This window comes from Ruditapes philippinarum, unplaced genomic scaffold, assembly GCF_026571515.1.
Source record: "Ruditapes philippinarum isolate M1 unplaced genomic scaffold, ASM2657151v2 ctg5117_1_1_1_1, whole genome shotgun sequence".
NCBI classification, from domain to species: domain Eukaryota; kingdom Metazoa; phylum Mollusca; class Bivalvia; order Venerida; family Veneridae; genus Ruditapes; species Ruditapes philippinarum.
The window spans coordinates 94,383-120,821 of NW_026852718.1; the positions used below are offsets into that span (position 1 = coordinate 94,383).

At 32.8% G+C, this 26,439-nt stretch overlaps 1 protein-coding gene across 1 annotated transcript; it reads right to left on the bottom strand.

Annotated features, from left to right (window-relative positions):
* On the bottom strand, positions 1-25,646 carry LOC132722248 (solute carrier organic anion transporter family member 4C1-like). The gene is made up of 12 exons (XM_060706707.1): positions 24,807-25,646; positions 16,164-16,295; positions 14,758-14,922; positions 11,754-11,918; positions 8,983-9,085; positions 7,562-7,683; positions 6,530-6,781; positions 5,722-5,908; positions 4,682-4,826; positions 3,896-4,068; positions 3,193-3,257; positions 1-2,932 (listed from the first exon to the last, which is right to left on the bottom strand). The coding sequence occupies exons 1-12, from the start codon at positions 25,036-25,038 to the stop codon at positions 2,619-2,621; spliced, it is 2,055 nt and encodes a 684-aa protein (XP_060562690.1). The 5' UTR covers positions 25,039-25,646; the 3' UTR covers positions 1-2,618.
* Positions 25,647-26,439: the final 793 nt, after the last annotated feature.

A 26,439-nucleotide genomic window follows, 5' to 3' on the forward strand; every position in this document is an offset into this window, starting at 1 on the left:
TTTATCGTTCAACAAACCAAATATTTAATACAAAAATATTACAACAGTTGATGTACGTAATGTAATGCTATTAAATAACAACTATCGCGTGTAACATCAGAGTGAATAAATGAAAGACAGATCTATATTTGAGCCGTGTCACGACAAAAAAAACATAGTGCGTTTGCGACCAGCATGGATCCAGACCAGCCTGCGCATCCGCGCAGTCTGATCAGGATCCATGCTGTTCGCTTACAGTTTCTCTACTTGTAATAGTGTTTGTAAGCGAACAGCATGGATCCTGATCAGACTGCGCGGATGCGCAAGCTGGTCTGGATCCATGCTGGTCGCAAACGCACTATGTTGGTTTTGTCGTGACATGGCTCATATTTGATTAATATACACAGGGAGTGCCCCTGAACATATAACAATATAAGTCTAAAAGTAAGGTAGCCCAAATGCAACAACCGCCAAAAAGGCTAAAAAGCCAAAACAAATTCTCTATAACAAAGGTAATTAGCACCTTGCGGACAATCAGAAATTTGCTTGTATGCATGATATCTTCTTTGTATGTGTTTGTCTTTTTCTTGTATGTTTGTACAAAAAGGAGTCCATTTCATATATTTTAATTTGTTAATTTAAAAATTTATTTGAAAAAATATATCTGATTTGGACCTCTTTTTAACTCTAACGGCTCGAGCAAGACTTTCAGAGATTTCGGAGAAACAAGATGCGCATGCGTATAGTGTAAAACCAAAGAAAACAACTGATTGTCGTAGTTTATATAACCAAAAACCGGAAAGTGTCAATATTTCTTGGAAAAGTGAGGTGCCAGTTTCAAACTTATTTATCACACCACAGTAAAGGCAGTGGTTTGCATATATACATATAAATGGTTTTTGCAGACAGCCTCAAAATAGGATTGTGTGTTTTACCGCGTATATAATTATTATAAATTTCCAAGTGTGAGGAAACGCAGCAAAGAAAAATATGCCATCGTGTAATACCGATCATATAGAATCAGCGCCACACAGTGTACTACCGGTTACAGAATTGACCGTCACGTTTGCAATTCTTGGTAATTTATTCATTTGACGAACAAGTTGGCTTCAGTTAAGACGCTTTATAATAAAAGCTTAAATCCATTTTTACAATGGTTTTGACTGTTAAAGAAAAAAAATAAACAGACTACTTTTTATTGGCATTAGATATTTTCAATCGAGGAGATAGAAATTGCTTTAAAATGAAAGAAAAACATTAGACAAGATTCAAGAGACATATTGAAACACGAATGTGTTATAAATTGGTCTACTTAATTTATCGTTAACGTACAGATTTCACTTTTGTCAGCAAATGAATTTTCCACACTTTATGTTAAGCCATGTCGTTAAAATAATGACAATAAAGTCCCTGTGGAATATTGGCTCGGAAATTTAATTTGTGAGAATAATACTAAAATGTTTAACTAGATCACATCCTGTCACATATGTTCAAACCACATCACTTTACAGTGATAGCGGGATAAATTTCCCAGGATACATTTAATCAATATTTGCAGTGATCTCCCCTTACAGGCCTGCGCCATTAACTCTAAAATATATCGTAACTTTAAGCCGAAAACATTTCCAGGGATGCTGAATATGTTGGAAAATACCTTTTAGAATAAGAATATGTCTATTTTAAAATTAGAATATGTTGATATCAATTTTTTTTTATTTTTTTTTTTTTGTTGTTGTTTTTTTTCTAAAACTTTTGACCAAATTACTCGAAAATCTACGTAACAAAACACTAGAAATCGCGTATGTTTGTGATGCATCAAGACAAGTGACCGGCCAAGTTTTGTATACCTGTAATACACCACGAGCGGTTTGAATGGTGTGACTATCTTAAAATACAGATGAAACTAAATCAGTAATAATTAATAAACCTGGAGTAAATATTATTTCATCAAAACGTTTACAGATTGCAACACCATACTATACTTGCGACTTACATTAGATTGTATAAGGCGGCTAAGATCTTTGGTTACTTTGTATATTGCTTACTTCAAAATTGCATAGGAATAGTCCAAATCGGTTTTGATTTTTAATTTAAAGTTTATAGTGTTGACACATCATTCAACTGTTAAATGTATTTGGTTGTACTAACATAAAATTCTCGTTTTCACGTGCCGGAATTAGATACGATAAATTTCTAATGGAGACATACCGCTTTGACATAAATATAACTACATTTTCTAAATACACGGCAGAGGTTTACATAGTTTACAAATTGGCCGGTATATTTTGCAATAGGCCTCTATGTACAGATTTTATACCGATATCTTACAGCCATGATCTCTCTCACAGTTGACGTCACAACGCACTGAACCGGAAGTCGCTCTGAACCGGAAGTCAACGAACGACAACTCTGACGAGTATGATGTAAAAATAGTCCCTTTGTTATTAATCAATCAATTCTACATAAAAAACAAATCTTTAGTATGTACCCCGTATCATCGTCGAATTATATAACACTTATATCTGAATATTGTCCTGAACATTTCGGTTTTAACTTTGTAACAAGAAGCCTGAGTTGATATAACATATATATGTGAACAAATAACATGCGAATACAGATTATTATATATACAGATGCCCTTATAATCTCGTGTCCTCCGTGATTTCCGGTATGGAACATATTCCAACCGGTGAATCAAGATCTGTTCCGCTAATAGGTTCCTTTTCTATGATCGTCTCTTTTTTCTTTGGAACTGGAGGTTTATAAAGCTTGTAGGACAAAAAGAAGAACAATGTGGCTATTCCCGTGAAACCCATACCGAGAAAGGCTAGAAATTCCCCCATTCTGGCATTGTCGTACTTCCAACAGGAAGTGTTATGGTCGCATTTCTTGCCCCATTTTTGACAAGTTGAATCTATCACCGATCCGTATAATATAGGCCCCGGTATCGTTCCTGAAACCGGAAATTAGATTTTATTGATAAATATTTATTAAAAATAGACATAAATATGTTTGTCTTTCTGTAGATTGTGTATTTCAAGTGGATCTGTATTTCCTTGTGATTTAAACATGATTAAAACAAATTTAACAACAATATTGCAATGGCTAACTTGCTGTTTGAAGTTTATTGCATCTTTAAAATGTTTCCTAAGAAAATAATGTAGCGATACAAGCACGACTTACAGATATATTATGAATAAAACAATTTCTTACCAATTACTCGGGCAATAAAGTTTAGCAAACCCAGTGCAAACGTTCGCTCATTTTCATGTGCACACCTTAAAATAATAAAAATCGTTTAAGTTCTTCGGAACGAATTTAGCCCTTAGATACATTTAACAACTTGCACATTTATTTCAACCATGCAATATGAAACATTTAATATGAAAATACAGTCCAATATGTTTTAAATATAAGAATGACATTTTACTGCTTGAATATTATAGGATTTTTAATTAAAATAAAATTGATTATCTAATTTCAAATTCTTAAGATCAAGGTTATATTTTCTTTCTTTATTTCTTTCTACTTAAATTCAAGTTTTGTCAGTATTTGATTTTTAATCATCAAATTCTATTTTTAAATTGACATTATATTGATTGCTTATAAAACCCATTTATTCTATTTCAAATACAGCAAAATTTATGTGCATCTTGATACTACAACATGTATTATTGAGAGAATGTGGGAAGAGCCAAATCATTAATGCTGTTAAAACTTGTGGTCTGACCCTTTTGCTTTTTTATGAACAACTACGGCATCCATGTAAATACTGTAGATTTATTCGATAAACTTTTGTCTTATGTTTGCATGTGACATGCTATCTGTTTTTGTATAGAAAGAAAAAAATATGATTAAACTAATATATAATACTGAAAGTAAATTGTTGGTAATAATCTGTAAGACAAAAAGTTACCTCAGCACCACTGTCAAGGCAGGCACGGTACTACTTGAAACAAAAAATGCTGATAGAAATATCATAAACAGGAAAATATACAGCAGTGAGTTGCAAGTGGATGGAATACAATTCTCCATGGTAACTGAAGTGACATTCGTCCTTGATAACACACACTTACAGTCCGAATACATCTAAAAATAGAACAAAATACATCTAAAAATAGAACAAAATACAGTTTAAATTAATGAAGCGCATTGACGATGGCCGTTTCGTTCTGGGAAACATGCCCATTGGGATTCTTTAAGAGCTATTTAGAAATAAAAAATAAAACCGTTGTCATAAGAACAGATTCAAAATTTGCCTAATTTTACCTCTTTGAGGGACCATAACTCTAGCAAATTAGATAAGACTGTAAAGGAAAGGAAATAAACTGCGGACTGACGGGCAGACGTACATTAATCGATTCTAAAATTAATAGAAAGTTACTTTTTAAAGCTATGGCAATAATGTTTCAAGGGATAATGAACAAGCCATTTGTAATGCCATCTTCCCAATCGTGAGACAACCCTTTTTCTCCTTCACTCTATCAATGCTTGGTTTGCTTTTGCACCAATATAACGGGGGATGTGTCAAAATTGCATGAGTTTGAACATTTAAAAATTCTTACTGCCGCCCGGCTTTGCAGGACATGGTTAAAATTTACTGGCACATAAGCGATATAAAGTTTGAGTATCTAATACCTATTGTATCCAATATTTCTTTAGTCTTTACAAAGAACAAATTAAATAGATATAAGATAGTTACCTTGTTGGCCAATTCACCTTTGCAACCTGCTAAACAAGGTGAGTAGTACTTCCGCCCCTCTCTGTCACAAACAACCTGGAACACACTGTCGTCACAATGGCAGCTTGCGCTACATTCTTCAAACGATAATGACGTAACAGGTTGGCTGAAATTTATATACACATATCTGTAATGCAAGAGTTGCAGACGACATGGAAAGTATAATAACGAAAATATTAAACATATGGCAATATCTCAGTCTAGAATGGCAGAAGTGACTTTAATGATAAGCATGTAATAATAATTGCAGATTAGATCGTTTATGTCTTTCCATTGCATTGCATAAGAAACAAAAAGCTCACTTTTAAATGATGCCTAAGCAGACGATAATAAGACTTGTGTAATTGGTGCAGACGACATTGATGCACAAACTTCTATAATCCTATTTTCAATAATAAAATGAAAGAGAATTGCTTTCTTTGATGTTAAAATAGCAGACGATACGGAAATACCAACATATTTAAGTAATGTAACTGTAAGCTTTACAATGGACCGACTGGCGCCAGGGTTTAGTTTTGTATTTCATATTTAAAAATATCAGAATTATATCGTAACACTTCAGCATTCACAAAATCAGCTGATACATCTATTCTAGACTGGATGGAATGTATGCAGATTGCACTGACATAATAAATGTGATGTCAGTGCAATTCGTTCCATTGTCAAGTCGGTCCTTGGTCTACTCGGCCCTTGGTCAACTCGACACCTTTTTGGTCACATTCTTCTTTAGTTTTGTTATACTCGTCCTGAACAAATCAACTCGTCCCCTTTTAGATCAACATACCACTATTTATTATTAAATTAGGCAAGATGAAATGGTTTCAAATTTTTTTTATACAAGGAAAATATTTTGTATTAAAATTTTATTAAAACAATGCAATGAAGAAATTCATCACTGATTAATCTATTTGCATTGTATGCTTTGCATACATCCTTAGGATACGCAAGATTGAATTTGAGGCAATTTTGTTAAAATACTAAAAAGTTAAAATGTTACAAACCTATCTGTTATGTTTGTATTCCAGACGACAATGTCGCAATTAATAAAGAAACATGCTTTACTAAGCATAGCCAAAGTCACGACGGCCATAAGAAACTTTAAGATGGATTGAACTTTCAACCTCCATCGTCTGATCACAAAACCTCCAAACATTTGACCAAGAGCAGCACCAGGTATTACCAGAAGACCTGAATTATAACAACAAAACATTTTAACTTTAGTTTTATTAATTGTGTTAATTTTTATAATTTGGTTAATTTTATTATAACCGTTTGAATTAGTAAAACTCGATTTAATTCGTTACTTGTACCACTTCTTTGAATAAAACAAATTTTGTCAGTGTTGTTATATTTTTCTGGTCCTTCATTGATTTCCAGCACTTTTAAGTGTCGCAAAATGAGCCCAGCTCACTTGTTGCCCTTCCTCATTACCCCTCATGTACAGGCTCAAACAAACCGAGTCTGCAAATTTCATGTACTTTTGCTTATTTTAATGCTTCCGAGGGATCATTATTTCCAGATATTGATTAATTTGGTTAGCATTATTAGAGATGCTTGTGTTACTTAACTTATGCCAAAAATGACACATAATGCTCTTGGTCCATTTATTATATTTTTACATTGAAATCAAATAAGCTTTGAATATACAATTCAAAATTCTATCCTGGGCAAATCTATTTCAAAATTTTAGCATATTAAGGAGTACACTTCTTTTTCAAGATGTTGCGTTATTTTCTAGTAAAATACCGACTTAGATATATTTAAGCTTCTCATTTAGCCATTTTGGAAGTGTAAAAATATATATATTACCAGCATACGTAGCAGCGGCCGACGCCGTTGTACCATAAATATTCTGTATATACTTAGGCAAGAACGTTGCCATGGAAATGGTCACTAAACCCATGAACGCTCCGGCGAATGCAACGCACATAAACGCAGGATTCTTGAGCAGACGACAAAGTAATACTGGAAATTTACTGATTGACAACGTGCCATCAAGTTTTTTATCTTCGCCATTGTCGTGAGTCTCAGATATTCTTGTTTCTCTCACATGTTTCGCAGCTGTACAAACAAAAAATTAATAGTATTACTTATTGTGGTCATAAAAGATTGGAAATATTCCCTTTTGTTTGCAGGACAATAACGCGCTTGTCAGGCGTTAAATATGATTATATTGATATCACTGGTTATCAAGGAAACGGATTCTGGTGAATTGCGGTCAATAAATTTATTCAGAGAGGTTCAAATACAGTATGATATAAATAAGTTAATAAAAGAAGGAAGCGTTGTCAATGACAACTCATCTCATATTGGGCATTTAGCCTAAAATTGATACAGAACTTAAGGTTTTTTAAACCATTCACTATTTTTATGAATTGGCCTATGACAAAAACATGTATGTGCATGATAACATGAACAAATTACAAAAAAACATGATAATTTCATAATTCTCAAGGAACTCAACTGAGGTCCAGAAACTTAAAAACATAAAATTTGAATTCCTTACATAGATCAACTCGGGCATTTAAAACAGAAAAATATGCAGAAGATATTTAGAAAATATATTCGGAATAAATTAAAAATCGCATTTTTGTGCTATTTAAGGACAATTTGAGTAGAAAAGCGTTGCAACGCCTTTTCTATCTGAATTATTTTTCACAATTTGAATAATCACTCTGAGCGAATTATTTGAAATTTTGCACATAAGCTTTTTGTCTAGACCTACATCAAATGGAATGATAATCTCGAAAATAAATATTTTCAGTCTCGTCACGTCAAAAACGCTCAATGGAGTTCCTAATATATACGCAATTAAATAGGAAGAGAAAGATTCAAACTTACTCGGAAGTTCGGCACCAAACAGAGAAAAAGGCAGAGCGAATATAAACATTAGGATTGAAGAGATGAAGAATCCGACCCACCAAGCACCAACCCATCGTGGATCTGTTGGTGTTAATTCCCACCTTAAAAACAAACAAATTAGTATTATATTAAAGATGTATATCTACATGTATATGTTGTCATCAATAAAGTTGAATCATCACATCAAAATATTTTGGATAACCGTATTCATTTTTGTATTTAAAGAAATACACTAGGTACTAATTATAATGTTTTATTTTTCTACAAATACCTTTTTGGATGGAGGGACTGAGGGAGGGAGGGTGGTGATACCCCCTCATCTACTGGTAACAACAAGCACATGAAATATGATAACAATTTGAGTTGGTTCAATTCGATTTAACGACATTTATATTCGAGTAAATCCACACCCGCTGGACATACTCGTCTGCAGCGAAATTTTAATATTAGCAAAACATAGAACCTTTTGGCGTACGTACAAGTTCATTTTCACTTTCTAAGCTAGATCTAGAAGTATTTCTGAAATATTTCAGTAAAGTATCATCATTCTCAAATATATCGTTTATCATTCAAACATAAAGTGCTGAACATGAAAAAACAATTTTACAATCGATCTAGATACAAGTCTGTTATGTTATCATATTTCTCCACAATTTATAAAACGTACGTGAACATAACGCAGCAATTATATATCAGATAACAGAGTCGTTCTATTGAGAGAGTACTTTATGCAGTTGGAAATTCTCTAGAACTCTCTAAAGAGATATCAGTGTTTATAAATTACTACAGATTCCTGGAATTTGCTTAAGATTTATTTAAAGCCAATGACATCTAAAACTAAGCTACAATCTGCTGACGTCATTATTTTTACTATGAAGTTTGTTGATTTCTTACAACACTGCACGTTCGTAACGTCCATTTTCATTGGATAAACATGACGTATATATATATATAAATGGCTGCTAGTTATGAATATGGTGGCTGATATATGCCATCTCCTATTTTCGCTCCAAGGGACTCCGAACGAAAACACGAAAATACGGAAAATTGGTTACTGTTTGGAGTTCCTTCCTAAGTCCATTGTTTATAGAAACGTAATGGTCCATTATTTCCATAGTAAGAATCAGTATTACGTTAATGTTGAACGATTACTTAAGATTTAAGAAAAAGAAGCTTGGGGCAGACACACATCCATAGATCTATAAACACTTGATATTTTTAATCTAAATATGTATTTCATTCGAATACTCTCGGCACTATCTGGTTATTCAGAGTAAAATATGTTTGGTGGACCGCGCTTGACGACACGGACTAGAAAACAAAATTCTTTGGGGAATACGTGAATATCTAGCTCATTATAAAAGATCGAAGAGGTTTGAGAACATGATAAAAATACAAACTCTGATTTTGGCAATCGTTCAAAGTCCACATACACATCCAGTAACATTCCACCAACCAGGAAGCCAATCATGGGGCCCAGCATCTGACATAAACCAATCATAGCTGCAACAAAAATAGTTGTCATTAACACTAGACATAAAAGCCAAAAAAGTAAGAACATCTGACATAAGGTAATACAATTTCAATACGACGTCTGGATTAAGCCACTTGAAACTGTAATAAGATATAAGGCATAAGCTAAATAAAATATTAGTAGAAAACAACACAAAAATACAGAAATCAATCATAAATGATACAATAATAACATCTGAAATAAATATTGCCACCATAATTTATAATGTTATTGAATTGCTATTACAGATGCGTATTTATTCCATAATAAACTTAATATCGTTAGCGGACTTGTCAATTTTTCAACCTGGACAAAACCATACCTCATTTCTGACTGAGCAGCAAACAGTGCAGGCCATGACACGGATGTGCGGACTGATCTTGGTCAGCACTATTTACTTGGTCAGATTCGATTTCCGCAAACAGGCGTAGAGTTAATGCCAAATAAATTGTGCAGTTCTGTATATTTTTTTTTATTATAAATGACATAATATAAGAGAGAAAATCAAAGGTAAAGGCGGCCAACATAATATTCTTGCAATAATCTAATATATTCGTGTATAGAAAGGTATAGAAAATTCATTTCAGAAAATTTCCTTTCTCAAATGTGAGAAAAATGTGGTCATTTTCCCACTACAATATACAAAACTTCCAGCAATAAACAATAAGGTTTAAATTAACGTGAACCATCCATACTTAAACTGATACCTTGGGTTCACCACAAAACTGCAGCAATTAACATGAAAAAAAGAAAGACTTACAACAGTTTTGCGATCAACCCTCAATCATCAAGTGATTGTATTATAATGCTACACATCCACATAGCACAGTTTCGGTCGTTCAGTTTCGAATTGCCAGGGCATGGTCAAATTTACAAATAAGAGACCATTTTGTAATTAAAGTGGATATCTGAGCTTCCAAATATTTAATGTTACTATATTTCAAGTTTCAGTTGCTAGTATTGTGTTTCAGTTATCAAGTAAGATTGATTTTAGTGGTGTTTGATCCATACATTTTGGGGAGTACCTGTCAGATTCGAATATATGATCCATAAAGCTAGCTCGGAAATCAGCTCTTCAATTTAAAGTCTATGCAGAAGATTTAAAATAGTGAAAAGGCTTATTGCATGTGCCCCCGTGTGGATGTTTTTTTCAGATAGTACATTGTTTAAGATGGAAGAAACACTTAAGCTTGTGATTTAATTTTTGGGCGTTAATATATATTTGTTATTTTGCGAATAGGGGTAATCCACTCTTTTTGTCGTTGATTTTCGCGACCAAAACAATGAAAAACAGTTAATTTACTGTGAATTGTCCCCTTACTTTGTTCTACAGATATTGTTGGCTTATTTTTCTTAGTTTTTCGTTAAAAACTTAAAAATAAATCCCCAACTTCCAGGAATTAATTCCAGAAATACATTTGCAAGCAAAAACCCCAATTTATTTCAATTAAACTGTTTCTTATTTTATCGAAGAATCGTCTATATCTAAGAGAACAAATTCAAACGGCAATATATCATTATTTAACCATGTAAATTAATATAAATCTGCATTTATCTGTTACAAAAACATAGAAATGAAAAATACGATCCCCTTCCTTCAATTTGAGCTGTGAGAAATCGAAATAGAATATAAAAAATGTTTATATAGAACTCGCTGCAGACAAAAAGTGACCGAGCTGATTATTTTGATTTATATCAGTTTACCTATTTATATTGTATTGGCTATGAAATGCCTTTCTAAGCGATGCCATTTATCGATATATCTTCTTGATTTGCACACAAAATACTTCGCTGAATGTCTAGATTTTATAACAATGTTTACCAGACAAATATTTTGGACAATCCTAGAAAGTACATGTGTATATACAGTGTCCAGAAATGGTGTCAGAGTTACTATATAACCAGTTTATAAAACATTCATGCAATATGAATAGTTAAACACTTAGCATGCCAGTTTTTATCATTGTTAAATACGAATGGCGTATTTCGAACAGAATTTCTTTTAAATAGCCACTTTCTTTGAATATTTTTTAAATAACCTAAATACAACCCTTCCAAATTGGTGTGGACTTTGCTTGTGGCAGCAGAATTCACCTTTGAACTAATGTATGATTGGCATTTCATCGTAAATTATATGGGTGTGTTATACTATTTAATGTAACATCAGCTGGCGACTTCAGCTTTACTGGCGGAGAAAAACCTCAGATACTCGGTAATTATTCAGTGACGAGCGGGTACTAGAGTAGAAACAACGAACTTCCATGAGCCAGCCGATAGCTTCCTTACATATAAAAATTAAAAGTCTCTGATGGGATTCGAATCTACAGTGTTAAGTGTCTGGTGCTTCAAAAACAATGGCTTCGTTCGCTAAACAATTGAAGCCACTATAGAATAAAGATAGTAACTATCTTTAGATATTAACCTACTTTCTACAAAATGTATATCAATCTATATATATTTATTTGAATCTTAGATAGTCAACATTGTTCAGTTTACGAGAAGTTCCGTGAAGGCTGGCCAGGCCCTAAATGTTACCTATTTGATATTGAAGTCTCTCAAATTCTTAACAGAATCATTCATATCCACAGCAGAAAAGTTCATGATTTTGACATATACACAAAATGTGAATGTATATATATGTATAAAGTAATATCTTACAGATATATAAAGGTGACGTCGCAGCTGTAACGCTGTCGTCTATAAAAGAGTATCCGACAGTTATTAAAGTTGATCCTCCCAGGCCATGCATCAACTGGCCAATCAGAAGCAACGTTAGAAAACTTGATAACGTCCAATCGCCTTCTCTGCATCTTTCTTCTGCATCTTAAAAAGAAAAAGAAAACTTGACAGTGGTACAGAAGTTTATATCTCTTCTATAGCTTCATTGTCTTACCATATGCTAAGAATTTGAAAGGTGTTTCGAAATTTTCGCATTGACACACATTGACTTGAGAAAATAATTGAGAAAATAATATTAACGCAGTCAAGTGAAATGGGTTATGTACCTTATAAAGTTGCTATACATGTATCTGTATTAGGCGTAACCTTTAATATGGGTTTATATTTATTTTCTCTATATATAACAAGAACCATTCACTGTATGTTATGCTCTTTGTATCATTGTATCATACGGTAGTTTGGGGACCTTTCTGTTGAAAATGTGTCAGAGTTAAATCGTATACATATACATGCACAGTGCGTTAACTGGAGTGCAGGTATTAGTTACCCGCACTCCAGAGCATGACAATTGATTGGCTCATTTTTGCTGGGGTTTACTTATTGTGACGAAAGAGAAAGCGACAGAGATATCGTATTCAGATGCTCGTTCATTGGTTACTTTTTCCCGGGGTTTCATATTGTGACAACGGGGAACGTGTTTTAATGTTTGACTATGATACAAAAGAGAAAGAACATAAAACACTCGGCAATCTGATTAATACTCAGGGGCTACGCCCCCTCGTTCAAATCAGATAGCCTCGTGTTTCGATGCTCTTTCTATTACTAAATATACTGTTATGTTATATTGTTATATGCGCTTTATATCTGAGACTTTATATCGCAGGTTCTGAGCAAAATGAGTCACATACTACCAAAATTGTAACGTTAAGACTGGATCTAAGTTATGTATATATTTTACAGAAATTCCAGCATTTGCAGATGTCTGTTTATGATAATTTATCAGCTGATTTGGTAAATAACAACAACCTGTAGTATTGCCTAAAGCGAGATATTATCACGTACTCTTATGTTTTAATGTTTTTGTTGTTTTGTTGTTGTTGTTTTCAGTTAACATGTTGTAAAATTGTTGTTGTGGTGTATTCAGCTGTTGCTGTCGGCTGCCTCAATACGTCAATGTGATAAGCAGATTACAGCTTTCAAAGCTTTATTTAGAACATTTTGCCTTCTTCAACTCGACCTAAAGACAGCTGTTCTCACAAATTGTTTGCCGACATCTTTTTTTTTAAATGAATATTATAATTCAATATGACCATAAAAAAATTGCACAGTTAATTTTCCTCTGCAAAGTCAAACTATCCTTTGCCAAACAAGCCTTTGTATGCTATTACACGCATATTGAGGAATAAAGATTTTTTCAATTAATATAATTATATCATATTCGAGTCAGCTTCCTGAACCTAGCTTGTGCTTGTGTCAGGTACGTAACATAGCCATTGTACATGTTTCCTACAGAGAATGGCTGATTCACACATAGTGCCAAATTATTCTTATTCATAGAAATTAGCATTTATAGATGATTTCAAAATTCAAATCTGCGTAACTTCTGTGTAAGAATTATATGCGCATTAAATAACAGTAAAAAGGGGATATGCGCATTAAACTACTTCAAAAAGGAGAATGCGCATTACACTATTGTCAAAAAGAGGTATGCGCATTAAACAACTGTCAAAAAAGGTATGCGCATTAAACTGCAGTCAAAAAGGAGTGTCTGCATTATTCTACCGTCAAAACGAGTATGTGCATTTAAGCACCGTCAAAAAGGGAACCTTTGACAAAAGGGGTATACGCAGTAAACCACCGTCTAGAAGGGATATGTGCATCAACAATTTTCGAAAAGGCGAAAACTGAGCTGAATCTGTAGTTCCGTATAGTAAATACAACTGTTTTTCAAACCATCTTTTATAACACTTTAATGAAACTATGGTAACTTTACTAAAAATGTGGATCGTTGCCTCATATTGTTATAAAATATTCAAGTATATACAAATTCTTGGCAACTTGTTCTCGTATTTATTATTACAAAGACTAATGTGCGCGTCAATTTCTGATGATTTCAACATTTCTTACTAATGTATTTCCAATTTATAATATTTCTACAACAATACTGCAGGTATATAATGCTTTTCTTATTTGTTAGAAAAGTGTACATTGCGTTTAACTGCCATATGATATATGTAATAAATAACCATTTATATATATATATTCTTGATGAAATGCTCTATTTACCATATCTACGTATTTCAATACGTCATTTCTTTTTTAAAAATGAAACAAGAAATACAAATGATATACTGCTCATCTGTATTTCTTGGAATGCAATCAAAACTGCAAACCCAACGTTTGAAGTTAATGAGCAGACTAATGCGCATCCGTTATTGAGAGTAATTACGTGTGTTCTTGATTGTTGTAAAAAGATTCTTCCGATGTTAATCGAGTCAACGTTAGATGTTTGTAATTGCAGTGGGTTCTATTAACTTACCTTCACCCATGTCTTAAATGAACTTGAGTATCTTTGTAGCTGGACAAAACCATTCATCATTTTCAGGGGAAAATATATACTAACTAAACAGCAAAAAGTGACCACGATCCATGTGTCGGCTGCTCTTTGTATGTACTGGTCACATGGGTATACAGACATCAGAGGTTAAAATAGTTTTGTCTTGTTTCATTTCAGCGGAGTGATAGCAAGAAAATGGAGTCTTTATTAAATATTATTTGCTTTCCATGATACAATGCAAACAAAAAGTTTTAGATGGCATATGCGTGATAAGAACTTTTTGAAAATTGAAATTTATAACATTTTCAATATCGAAAAATCGCTCAGTTGAAAACAAGAGAAACACGTGGACACAATATGTAGAATGGAAAATATTCTGAGTCCCATTACTTTCTAACTATTGAACAAAAGTAGTCCCAACCGTACCTGGTAATACTGCGCTTTTTGCTGAACACAAATGTGACTGGCCCTGTCCCCACTCATACCGTGGTGTTATAAAATGGGGTAGCCACATACATAAGGACCCAATAGACGATAGGATGAAAGCACCGGTAAGGATTCTTCCCTTTTTCCTCCTGTTGCCATAGAAACCTAATAGATACAGAATAAGAAAATATTCTTAATAAACAATTTTACTTCAGTTGTCAAACTTTCTAGTTCATTATTTCTGATCTGAAAGAATATACAAGGAGTACATATATAAACGTCAATCATCATACATTACTTCTCTGACATAACAAACATTGATCAGAAAATTGAACGGTCTCAATGAGTTGATGAACTGACAGCTGTAATCATCGGAGGCTATATAAGTACAATAGGTATTTATCTATGAATTCTGACAGTCTTTGATTATACAGTTTACATAATTCATCACATGTCTGAAGGTCATTGCGAATTTCGTATACATACAGGAATAATACTGAAACTATAGTGCTTCAAAGAGGAGCATCATCGTCGGTTACCCATGGTATATATTCCGTACAGTAGTATGTACGGATTATACACCATGGGTAACCGACGATAGGGGACCATATGAATATTATTCAATGTTACTAATAGTCAATATTCACATATTTTAATGTCATTAAAATGTGATATCTTGATATTGGCTACATACATGTATGTGTATTTAAACGGGAGAGAGCATCAAACAAGTGTACTCTGAATGTTTAGAATTAATAAACATGATAACATGGTTAAATGGCGAGTTCGTATAAATTTGGTTATCTTTCTTACTAGTACGTATTTGAAAAGCGTTTCATTGACAAGATTGTGTGAATTATGGCCTTTACAACGCTTATTTGATGTAAGAAATAAAATCTCATAAAGATTGTTTTATTTTACTTTTCGTCCTTAGAAACGATGCCCGAGTGTTTATTAACAAGTATATAGTTTATTGTGCTCCCTATTTCCATTACGCAGCAGACATTTAAATACTTGAATGTTAAACATTTCCGGGTAGTTCCAACCGTTTGCTTCAATAGTCTAACTGTTGCAAAACAGTTATTTAATATAATTCTATTTGAACCAGGATTGAACCCCTGGTAGGCATGTCCAAAATATAAAACGACGTTCCTCAAAATCAAATAGGGTGATCATTTGAAATCAAAATAACAGCCTTTCAAAGATTTAGTTTAAGATATGTATATTTAAGATCGACTTATTTTAAGTTCGTGTAAATATTATCTAATTCATGAATTGGTCTATATCAAGAACTAACCAGTGGTGTCATATGACGAAACATGATCGTGCCCGGATTGACGAACCACCGCCTGAACAAAAATGTTGCCCCTCTTTCTCCCACAAACAAACGACAAAAGTGTATTTACCTATGACGACACCACATATTGCCGCGGAAATATCAAAGCTGCTGCAAATCCAGCCGACAGACGAGCTTGTCAAGTCAAAGCGACGTTCGTAAGAGGTGGTGTTCACATTGTTTATTCCATTTACAGCAAACCCTGAAACACAAAAAAAGGGATGATGTTAACAAAAATCCTAGTACATACACAATATATCTCAAACATTGCCGTGCTGTTAATATTGTCATCATTTACAAACAAAAATAAGATGTGATACAAATGCGGCAACATTTAAACATTTATTGTAAAGTATGTACAATGCACATCCAACAATGTTATGGTCCGATGAAATACTTGAAGTATTGACAAATTATCTAATAACAGGCTATGGATTGCTGCTTATGATGAAAAAAAAATAACATCGTTGATATTGCTACAATTTCACCGCATTTCAGCATTTGCACAGCAAAGACTCTTTAAAATTCATACAAACCAAAAGTTTTTGGTTTCATTGTCTATATTGACTAAATAGGCATTCAATTAACCTTGCACAAGATATTTAAAATGTTTGAAATGTTGATACGTCATTCCTGACATTTTTGAAACATAAAATTCTAACATAAAGTTATCAACTATTTTATAATTGACATATTTTACTGAGTTTAATTATGATGTAATTTGCTTTTGAGAAGGGGTACCAACAAATTATTCGCATACACTCTTTACTCTACACGCATAATAAAATGTTATAGTTTGAATTTGAAACGCAAACACTAGAACGCACTGCAAGATGTTTCAAAATATTGAAACACCTTAATCAACAGTACACTAAAATGCTATATATTTGCGAGATCAGGCGTTGTAATCTTGCAGTTTCATTGCCGCCACATTCACGTGAAACTGTTCGAGAACCAATACCTTTTACAACCTCACAAAGTTACACGTTATAATTATGGTTATAGTACGGTTTTATAGCATTTATAACATGATTTATATGAAAACTGTTTTCCCCAAATGATTTACTCTTGTAAAAGCCCGTATAACATTTAACTTAAGCTCTGATTTAAGATTTATACGGTTTTCAGCATCAGTAATAAATCAAAATAATCCATTGATCTTTCACATTTTCATGAAGACTTTAGATCACGAATATAAGCTGTATATGGAACTAATGCATTTTCTTTTTACGCAAACCAGTTTACGGAATTTGTCCATATTTACCCATGTGGCCGGGGTCTTTTTTAAATTTTCTTAAATAAAAGGCGAATACATTTTGAGAAACTTTGGAAACCAAATTATTCCACTGTTTCATGGACGCTTAATGACTTTTTACAGTACTTGCATTTCCGAAAGAATAGCCTTAATTTCAAGAAAGTCATTACGGTTTGTCGTGCGCCGTGCAATTAAAATATTTTCTTTCACAGTCCCCTGTACTACATGTCTGGTGAAAGATTTGGCACTAAAATGACTTCAGATTTTTTTACACTAGAGACAAAGCTGTAAGTTAAAGTACTTTGAACATATTTTGAAGATGCAAAATTTATTTCTGATTTTTTTTTATTAATGAAAAGTTGGATTTTATATTGCAAATATAATATTTCAACGTGACTGTACACCGAAAATTCTAATACTCCAACGTGGCTGTACTCTAAAAATTCTAAGTAAAGAAACACTTGCCCCATTTTAATTTCAAGATATTTTGCTGAATATGTTTAAACCCTGACTCCCTATTCTTCCATACGAATTCTTTGGTTTATTTTTAAAATTATCAGACGTTAGTTTGTTTGTTTTGTTTGTTTTTACTAAGCACCAACACAGTTTTGGTCATATGGCGCCGAAACAGGAAAGATGATTTTGGCTACCTCTGTGTTACAAACTTTAGGTCAAAACCACCTCACCTGCTGGAGCTAAGAGGTGCATAAACTCCAGTTATTTAACTTCAATTCTGATGCTTCAACCCGGAAAGACAATCCCTCAGACACAAGGGGATAATATTAGACGTAATGATTTACTTTAGAATTCCTCCACGTGTTTGACCACGTGAGGTTTTTATTTGTTCTCTTGTTTTTATATATAAAAAAGCAACATGACTCCAGATTCATACTAATTTTCATTAACATTTTAAAAATGGATTAAAAAGAAGGATTTTGTCAAATGAACAAATAAAGTGATTTTCACATTGCAAACGGCATTTAAAATCTACGAAATCTACAACAAATAGGTCAGAATATGCAAATATAGCCCTTACGGCGTTAGTAACGCAGTATATAAATTTGGTGATAAAGACTGCAATATATGTCATTTACTACATATTACATGAACTGACATAATTATTATTTCTTGAATCGTGAATATTTTTACCATTTTCATAAAATATTAATACATTTTTTCTCAAGGTTGATTGTCTTGAAATATTTTGCACTTCTGAACGCAGGCAGCTTTCAATTAGACGCTACAATAACGGTTGATCCCTTTTTTCCCCGACGTGACATAACATTAAACGCTCCCAAATCGTAATATGATCGCGTAAACTTTTCCCATTATTTAAACGTAATATTATAAAATATGTATGTAGCGCGATAGCACATTTTACCCATGTGACTATACATGTATACTATTTCATTTAATTATGGTTATCTTTCTAACGTGTTTATCTCCACATCTCATTTCAATCTCAGTTTCCCGGGGGCTCAAGAGATATTGTTACTAATTAATTAGTAAATTTAATGTGTCAAACCCTATTGGAAGTTCATAAGTATCCGACAATTATGTCACGGATAGATTAAATGAAGCACACACTTTGTATTTATTAAACACCGCTGTCTTAATGAAAAGCTGTTTCATTAAAAAGTAATCAAATTTGTTATTCAAAGAAGAGATGAGAACATGAATATGTGTATAAAGCATTACAACTGTTCGTCGCTTACAAAATAAAAGTACTCTTACAACGGGTCTTGAATAACAATTTCATCACATAATAGAATGCAGTTGCGCTGTTTTCTTTACTCTGCACATGTATTCTACAAGTCAATACCAACTTCCCCTCATGGAGCAGCGGTGCTACAGTGCTGAGCGATGATTAGTTAAACAGTGTGCAAAACGTGAGATGTCCCGTGTTGCTTGAACAAACGAATGTTCATAGCTAACCGACCAACGTTCTTCTTATTGAGCTAAATAAACCTACAAAATGACGGACTGACGGACGGACTGACAGTCATCTTAATTTATATAGCAAATAAGTTTCTCTATGTATGTTGTTCTGTGCGATAATGTAATTTTGAAGTCAAATATAAAAACTTTTAATGGTTAACTGGTCCTCAGAATCTCTGTTATTTTGAGAGATATATGTACATGTTCAAATTCAAGGCCACTGTCGATGTTCGCAATTTTATAAATTTAGCCTCGTTTTCATTCCCCGGGTCCAAAAAATCCGTATCAAATATATATTGTAATCAATTTAGCCTCATTTTCATTTTCCGAGTCTTTAAGATCCACATCAAATCGATACTATACTTGAAGTTACTGTATCTTTAAAATGAAACAAAAACACTTTTGATTTTTAGTTTTTTCTTCAAAACCGATATTGTACGAGGCGTTTTATATATAGATAATATTGGAATATACCAGAGCGTTAGCATAAAACCGATATTGGACGAGGCGTTTTATATATAGATAATATTGGACCCGATGTTGAATATAGCATAAATATATTTACTTTTTTGTATATTTATCAGTAGCTACAACGGTAAACACTAGATATTTAGTATCTCGAAAACACCCACGCATCAAAAAAAAATAATAATCAGGAGAAGTTACTATGGCGACTTCTGAAATTTTATACCATAATTAAACCAGTGATGTTCTCACAGGGATAGAAATGAGATATGCATGAAAATCTGTATGTAAAACAACTCTGCTCTTTTTTTAAATAAAGGTAAAAACATGATATCAGATGCACGCGTTTCAATGCATAGCCTATTAATTATACACTGTATTTTATAGAATGCCAGATAATTTATAGAATTCAGAATGTAACTTCGATTGATGAATGATGTAAAGCGCCAAACAGGTAATGTTAACGTTGTTAATATGTTGATTATGTGTTTATTATTTGCCAATGTTCGTTGCTGTTGTTGTTGTTGTTGATGATGCTGCTGCTGCTGCCATGTTGTTGTTGTTTTTATTATTTTTTTCTTGTTGTTTTTCTTGTTGTTCTTCTTCTTCTTCTTCTTCTTCTTCCTCTTCTTCTTGGTGGTGATAATTATGATCATGTTGTTGCTGTTGTTGTTGTTGTTGTTTTGCTGTTGTTGTTGTTGTTGTTGTTGTAAGCTGAATTTTAAACTCAAATAATGACTTTTCATGAAGACCACGGAACTACATGAGCATGTTAATATTACCACCAAGCCTATACTGCGCCAGTCAGCTAGTATCACATTTTTAGTGCGTTTGGTGAGATCCTACTTTAAAACGGCGAAACACTATTGATACGAGGTGAGCTTAAATCTGCCACTTAGAGGATATAGAACACCATTTACGTCATAGTGGTACACTTCATTTACTTTCTGTTATCTAAATGCTTAGATTTCATTTTTTCAGCGCCTCATATCTACTTAAAACCAATCTTTAAAGAGACGTTTCATGCAAAATAATTTTGTCCTTTTTGCCTGACATAAATTTGCCTGTAATCAAACTTCTATAAGACAGTAACAGCGGAGATATTTAGAGTAATTGCCTCAAACTAAAATGGCAATAATTCTGTCTAAACAAGACATGTCACTTGCGGAAATTGATAACAAATCAGAAATCAATTTCATGATAAGAGCTTGTCCTTTTTCTGGGACAATAATATGTTGAAATGAATGCGCCAGTTTTTCTGTTAGCGTCTAATATAGTCAACAATTGCTAATACCGGGAACAAGACACTGGTCCCTTGTAATGTTAACATTTCCAGAGTTAATGATGGCTAATTTCTGCAAGCACTTTATGAATACGACCAGGATGCTGTCATAATTAAGCAATTTGCACATTTTTAGAAAACCATTAACAGATGCCGCGCTGTTGTGAAAATTAGACAACCAATAACATTAACTGCCACAAAAAAGCAAGCTATTACAAGAAATTTTATGAAACTAATATAATATGAAAATTTTGCAACAACACAAAATACTTGTAACATTTCTTTTAGATTGAAAAAGTTGTTTTAATAAAAAATAATTCGAAGACAAAAAACAGCAGGTTCTGAGAAATAAAAGTCACGCACTTGCACAAACATTTCCATTCAGGCTAAAATGGAACAAAAAATATAAAGTGCCTATAACATGTACATGTGTAAGACACCTTTGACGATATATTTCCAAGACATCTGAATTTCCTAAGGTTAGTAGGCAGTAGTATAACGATAGTATTGACGGTAAAATGACGGTAACGTGACGGTTTTATGGTAATATGAATCGCAACGTCCTCGGCTATTATTTATAATAACCTTATCCGAAGACTGACGGAAAGGGCCGAAAATTTTAAGTTGCGGTTGTGAAGGTTATATGGTAATAATTATGATGGTAGTATGACGGTTAGATGACGGTAGTATGTTGGTTATATGACGGTATTAATAGGGTTATATAACGGTAATATGACAACTGTATGTCGGTAATATGTCGGTAGCATCACGGTAGTATTCTATGGAAAAACGACGGTTGTAAGACGGTAGTATCACGGTAATATGATGGTGATATGTGATATGACGGTAGTATGACGGTTTTATAAAGGTAATTTGACGATTACATGACATTATATGATAGTAATATGTCGGTACATGTAATATTTTTATGATGTAACGGTAATAAGATGACAGTATGGCGGTAGATATGTTTGTAATATGACGGTAGTATGGCGGTTATATGACGGCAGTATGATGGTTATATAACGATAAATTGACGGTTGTATGAAGGTAATATAATAGTAAATTGAAGGTAACATGAAAGAAGTTAGATGGAAGATGTTTATATGACGGTAATATGATGGTAATATTTTGGTAATATAACCGTTAAGTGATGGTAATATAGATAACGGTTATATGATGACAGTATGGCGGTATATATGATGGTAATATGACAGTAGTATGACGGTAGTATGATGGTTATATGGTGGTAATATACCCGTTGTATGATGGTAATATAAATAACCGTTACATGATGACAGTTTGGCGGTAGATATGATGGTAAAATGACAGTAGTATGACGGTTATATGATGGTTATATGATGGTTATATGACGGTAATATAACCGTTGTATGATGGTAATATTAATAACGGTTATATGACGGAAGTATGATGGTTTTATGACGGTTATAATTATGACGGTTATATGACGACAGAATGATGGTAAAATAATGGTAATAAGACGGTAGAATAAAGGTTATATGTTGACCATTATGACGGATGTAAAACAGTAATATGTCACGGTAATATGACGGTACAATGTAATATGAAGGTAATATAATTCAGTATGGCGGTAAATATACATGTGCTATATGTTAGTTTATTAGAGAATGATATGACTTACTAGTTGTTAAACAAAACTTATTGATACGCTCGAAAAATGTTGGACACCGGAAATGTGGGTATTAACAAGTAAATTGGTAATTTGGAAACAAAAGTACATTTTAGCGGTAATCTGTAACTAATGTCAGCTTATGATAATTTTGTTCAGTTTCATGTTTGTTGATATAGATCTTTTAAAGATATCTATATCAACATTATTGCTGAGCTCATTTTTCTACTATAATGTTAAATTGCGGTGTTTTTGTTGGTTTTTGATTTTTGCTGTTTTGGGGGTTTTTTTCTTTGGTTTTTCGATCCTTTTTTTTGGGGGGGGGTGTATAATTACAATTTAAATTTTAGCTTTAGAAATATTGTTTCGTTGAGTATAGGGAAGTTTGTAGCATTTGAAACTACCTACTCAATCTTTTCTTGATTATAATTATTTACAAATGTATCATGTAATCACAATGATAATAAATGAAATAAATAATGTTTGTGGTTTTTCTGTGGTTGCTGTGGTAATAATATATTGTATTTATTATATAGGATATTTATAGGATCTTACCTAACATCTTAACAAAATCTTGTATAGATGATTAGGCAATTTACCTGGAGATATAAACTCACATAATTCAAAGAAGTTATACTAAGTGTTTTCATAGTAAACTCAAGAAATAACAGGTAGTTATTCTGTTATCATTGGCAGGTACATTTACTGTTCAACAACCAGTTTATAGTTTATTCATTTTCAAAAACTGTTTTTCTTCTTAGACTACCGAGTGTTTAGTTAAACCACTTTATTTTGTTACAGCATAAATAGGGTTCTGTAAAAACAACAGGTTTAATGCCCCTTTGTCAATAATGAAATATATTTTGTATTTATTACTAAATCATTTGTATATATCATATACGTGTATGTTAACATGTATGTCAACATGTATAAATTTACCGATTTTCATTTGCACAAAGTCCCTAACAAATGCAATTTGTCGACCCTTCCTAATATAGTAATGGTTGCGCTAGTATTTGACATAGATAATTTCCATAGTTTAATTTCTATGCTGTTATATATAAGTACTTTTGATAGCTTAAAGTCTTCAGCGTACGCGTTTATATACTATGACGCCGCATCAGATGAAAACCATAAAATGTTAAAATGCGGCTTATAAAGTTTTGGAACTAGACTTTTGATAGCTTAAATAGCCCGATATAGACAATCCTTTGCATATCTTAGACTATTTACAGGTTATATGACCCTTTATAAACGCGTGTTTGCTTATATAATCCGAGTCGCTAGACTTTCAACATGTTATATGGTCTTGTTTAAACAATTGTTTGCTTAAACGTATAACCTCATTCATCATACTTTTGGAATTGTTATAATGACCGTATTTTATTATTTAAACAATTGTTTGCTTATTTAATCCGAGTCGCTAATATTTTTGACTGGTTGTATATGGCCCTATATAAATGGTTGTTTTGCTAATATATTCCGAGTCAATGAATGGTTACAGGTTATATGACCCTATATAAATGCTTTTTTTACACAACCGAAGTATGTTATCATGAAAACTTTATTTAATTTTTACCCTGGTCATACCTTAAAATTAGAAAATAACAATAAGTTAGTACATTGAAACGTGGCGGGTCTTTAAGAGATATCACAACTGAACTGATACGTCTCGTGGCGATCTGTATTAATGTTCTAATTTTTCGTTTGTTAATGACACACTTACCAAATTACAAATTTAACGAAGAGATAAAAATGACAACTTTTTGTATATCATTTGCTACATAATTCCTTATTCATAAGACACGTTTAATTCAAAATGCAAGATCTCTGTTAATACTTCTGTTAATAAATACTAGAACAGTCTTTGCTATTGAGTTTTCAATACAGAACAGTATCGAATATCTTTATATTTTATACATGTACATATAAAAGAATGCCCAGACTATATAAGTAGACACGTGTGTTTAAGAACATTTATACATTCTAGTTATATACAAGGCACGCGTGTATAAAAACATTACTGCGACGTCGGCGTTCCATAATTCGTTAATGACTCAAGAAATGACTTTTTCCCATGCTTAACTATGAGTTAATGAATAAACCTTATACAACCACTTACCATGTACTAATGTATAGACGCATAGGCACACTAAAAGAACTTGTGGATTATTGCACCTCTGGAGTAAACTGGGACGACACGCCCCGATCCCACACCGCGTGTCAAAATGTTCGTCTGCTTCACGTCCTTCATCCTCGTCTATGTTAAGACTGTCCCCGTCGGCCCGTCCCTCGGACTTGTCGGCTTCAGTCACATGAAATCCATTCACAGGTTCAAAACAATTCTCCGCCATCGACAAATGATCAAATGATGTATGCCAATAAATCTGTGCCGACAATAATCGTCCAATATAAATATCCGACCAATTTAGGCATGGCTATTTTTTCTTCACTGAAAAATTAACCAATATCTGAACATTATATATAAATCCCAATATATGGTTGATTAATGTCCAATAAAGACTTAACAAAGTACTATCCAATTAATATAAGGCACACAGTGAAGTAGCAATAATTCTAAAAGTCAAAACATTTCCTAGTCGTTAAGTTCGCTTTGTAGAATCAAACGCAAACGCACAGTTTACATAACATATTGCCAAATTCATACCGGAAGAAACGCACAAGTGTGTATGCGTGTTTTTGTTGTTATTTCCTTCTTATCGGATATTTTATATGCCGCGCTACAATACAACCAGTAAGCACTGCTGCAGTGGGGAGGAAAAAAATCGCAACAAAATATACGTTCTTTCTAAGAGAATAGCACGTCAATTCATTGATTTCGTCTAGTTTTTACGAGTTTGGAGAATAGAGAAATATTGACATATAACATCTCTGTGAGGCACAGACTATTTCATTCAGTGGTTTCCATTAAGAACATATTGATCCCTCTCTATCTCCCCTTCTCTCGCGCTATTCCAGATATTCATTTTCATAATAATCTAACAGATAACGGGATGAGAACTTTCTGGAAACATGCCTGGCCCTTATGTTTTGTCCTTCATATATCAGATGGCGTTTTGTGATAATTTGTTGCCTCATATCGTGTGTGTATTATTTAAGGAGTATTGCTACACTCATTTCCGCTGACGACAAAATATCATTAAATTGTCATCAACTATTTTACTGGTACATATGTAATAATGCTTAGTTATAGTCGAACTTGTTTAATAAAGAATGATTAAATTATAATAATATATGAAAGTCAAATCTGAATTTAATGTGAATTAGTCAATAATTTAAAGTTCTGTAATTCCACAAAAAAATTATGTTGATAGTATAAAGTAGCATATGTGATAACAAACCATGCCTAAAATATTTATTTATGGGTGTTGTTGATAAGTGTAAGATACATCATCCAATATAATAAATGATATTATATTATATATCCATAAGATAGAAGATAATAAACTTTTCTAGAACAAAGTATTATTATTCATTAAACAAATGTCCACACCAGACCACTTTGAACTTTATTAACACTTTTTTTCAAGAAATACTTTATCATAATATCCAAATGATGCATTTCTATTGTTATTTATCAATATTTGAAATATTTATGAAAAATTAGCCCATCATAGACCAATTCCCTCTAATCATGGCTAAATATCAAAGTCAAACCTGTATTATAGAAAATAACTTAATTATAATTAAGTATTATAATAAAACCTTTAAAATAGAAAATTAATTAATTCTAT

Excerpts from the sequence above, each read along its gene's own strand:
- LOC132722248 (XM_060706707.1), bottom strand. The coding sequence starts at position 25,038 with ATGGCGGAGAATTGTTTTGAACCTGTGAATGGATTTCATGTGACTGAA. Across the intron at positions 9,086-11,753 it reads GACGTCACCTTTATATATCT|CTATGATTGGTTTATGTCAG; the intron begins GTAAGATATTAC and ends TTTTTGTTGCAG. Across the intron at positions 4,069-4,681 it reads AAGGTGAATTGGCCAACAAG|ATGTATTCGGACTGTAAGTG; the intron begins GTAACTATCTTA and ends TTCTATTTTTAG.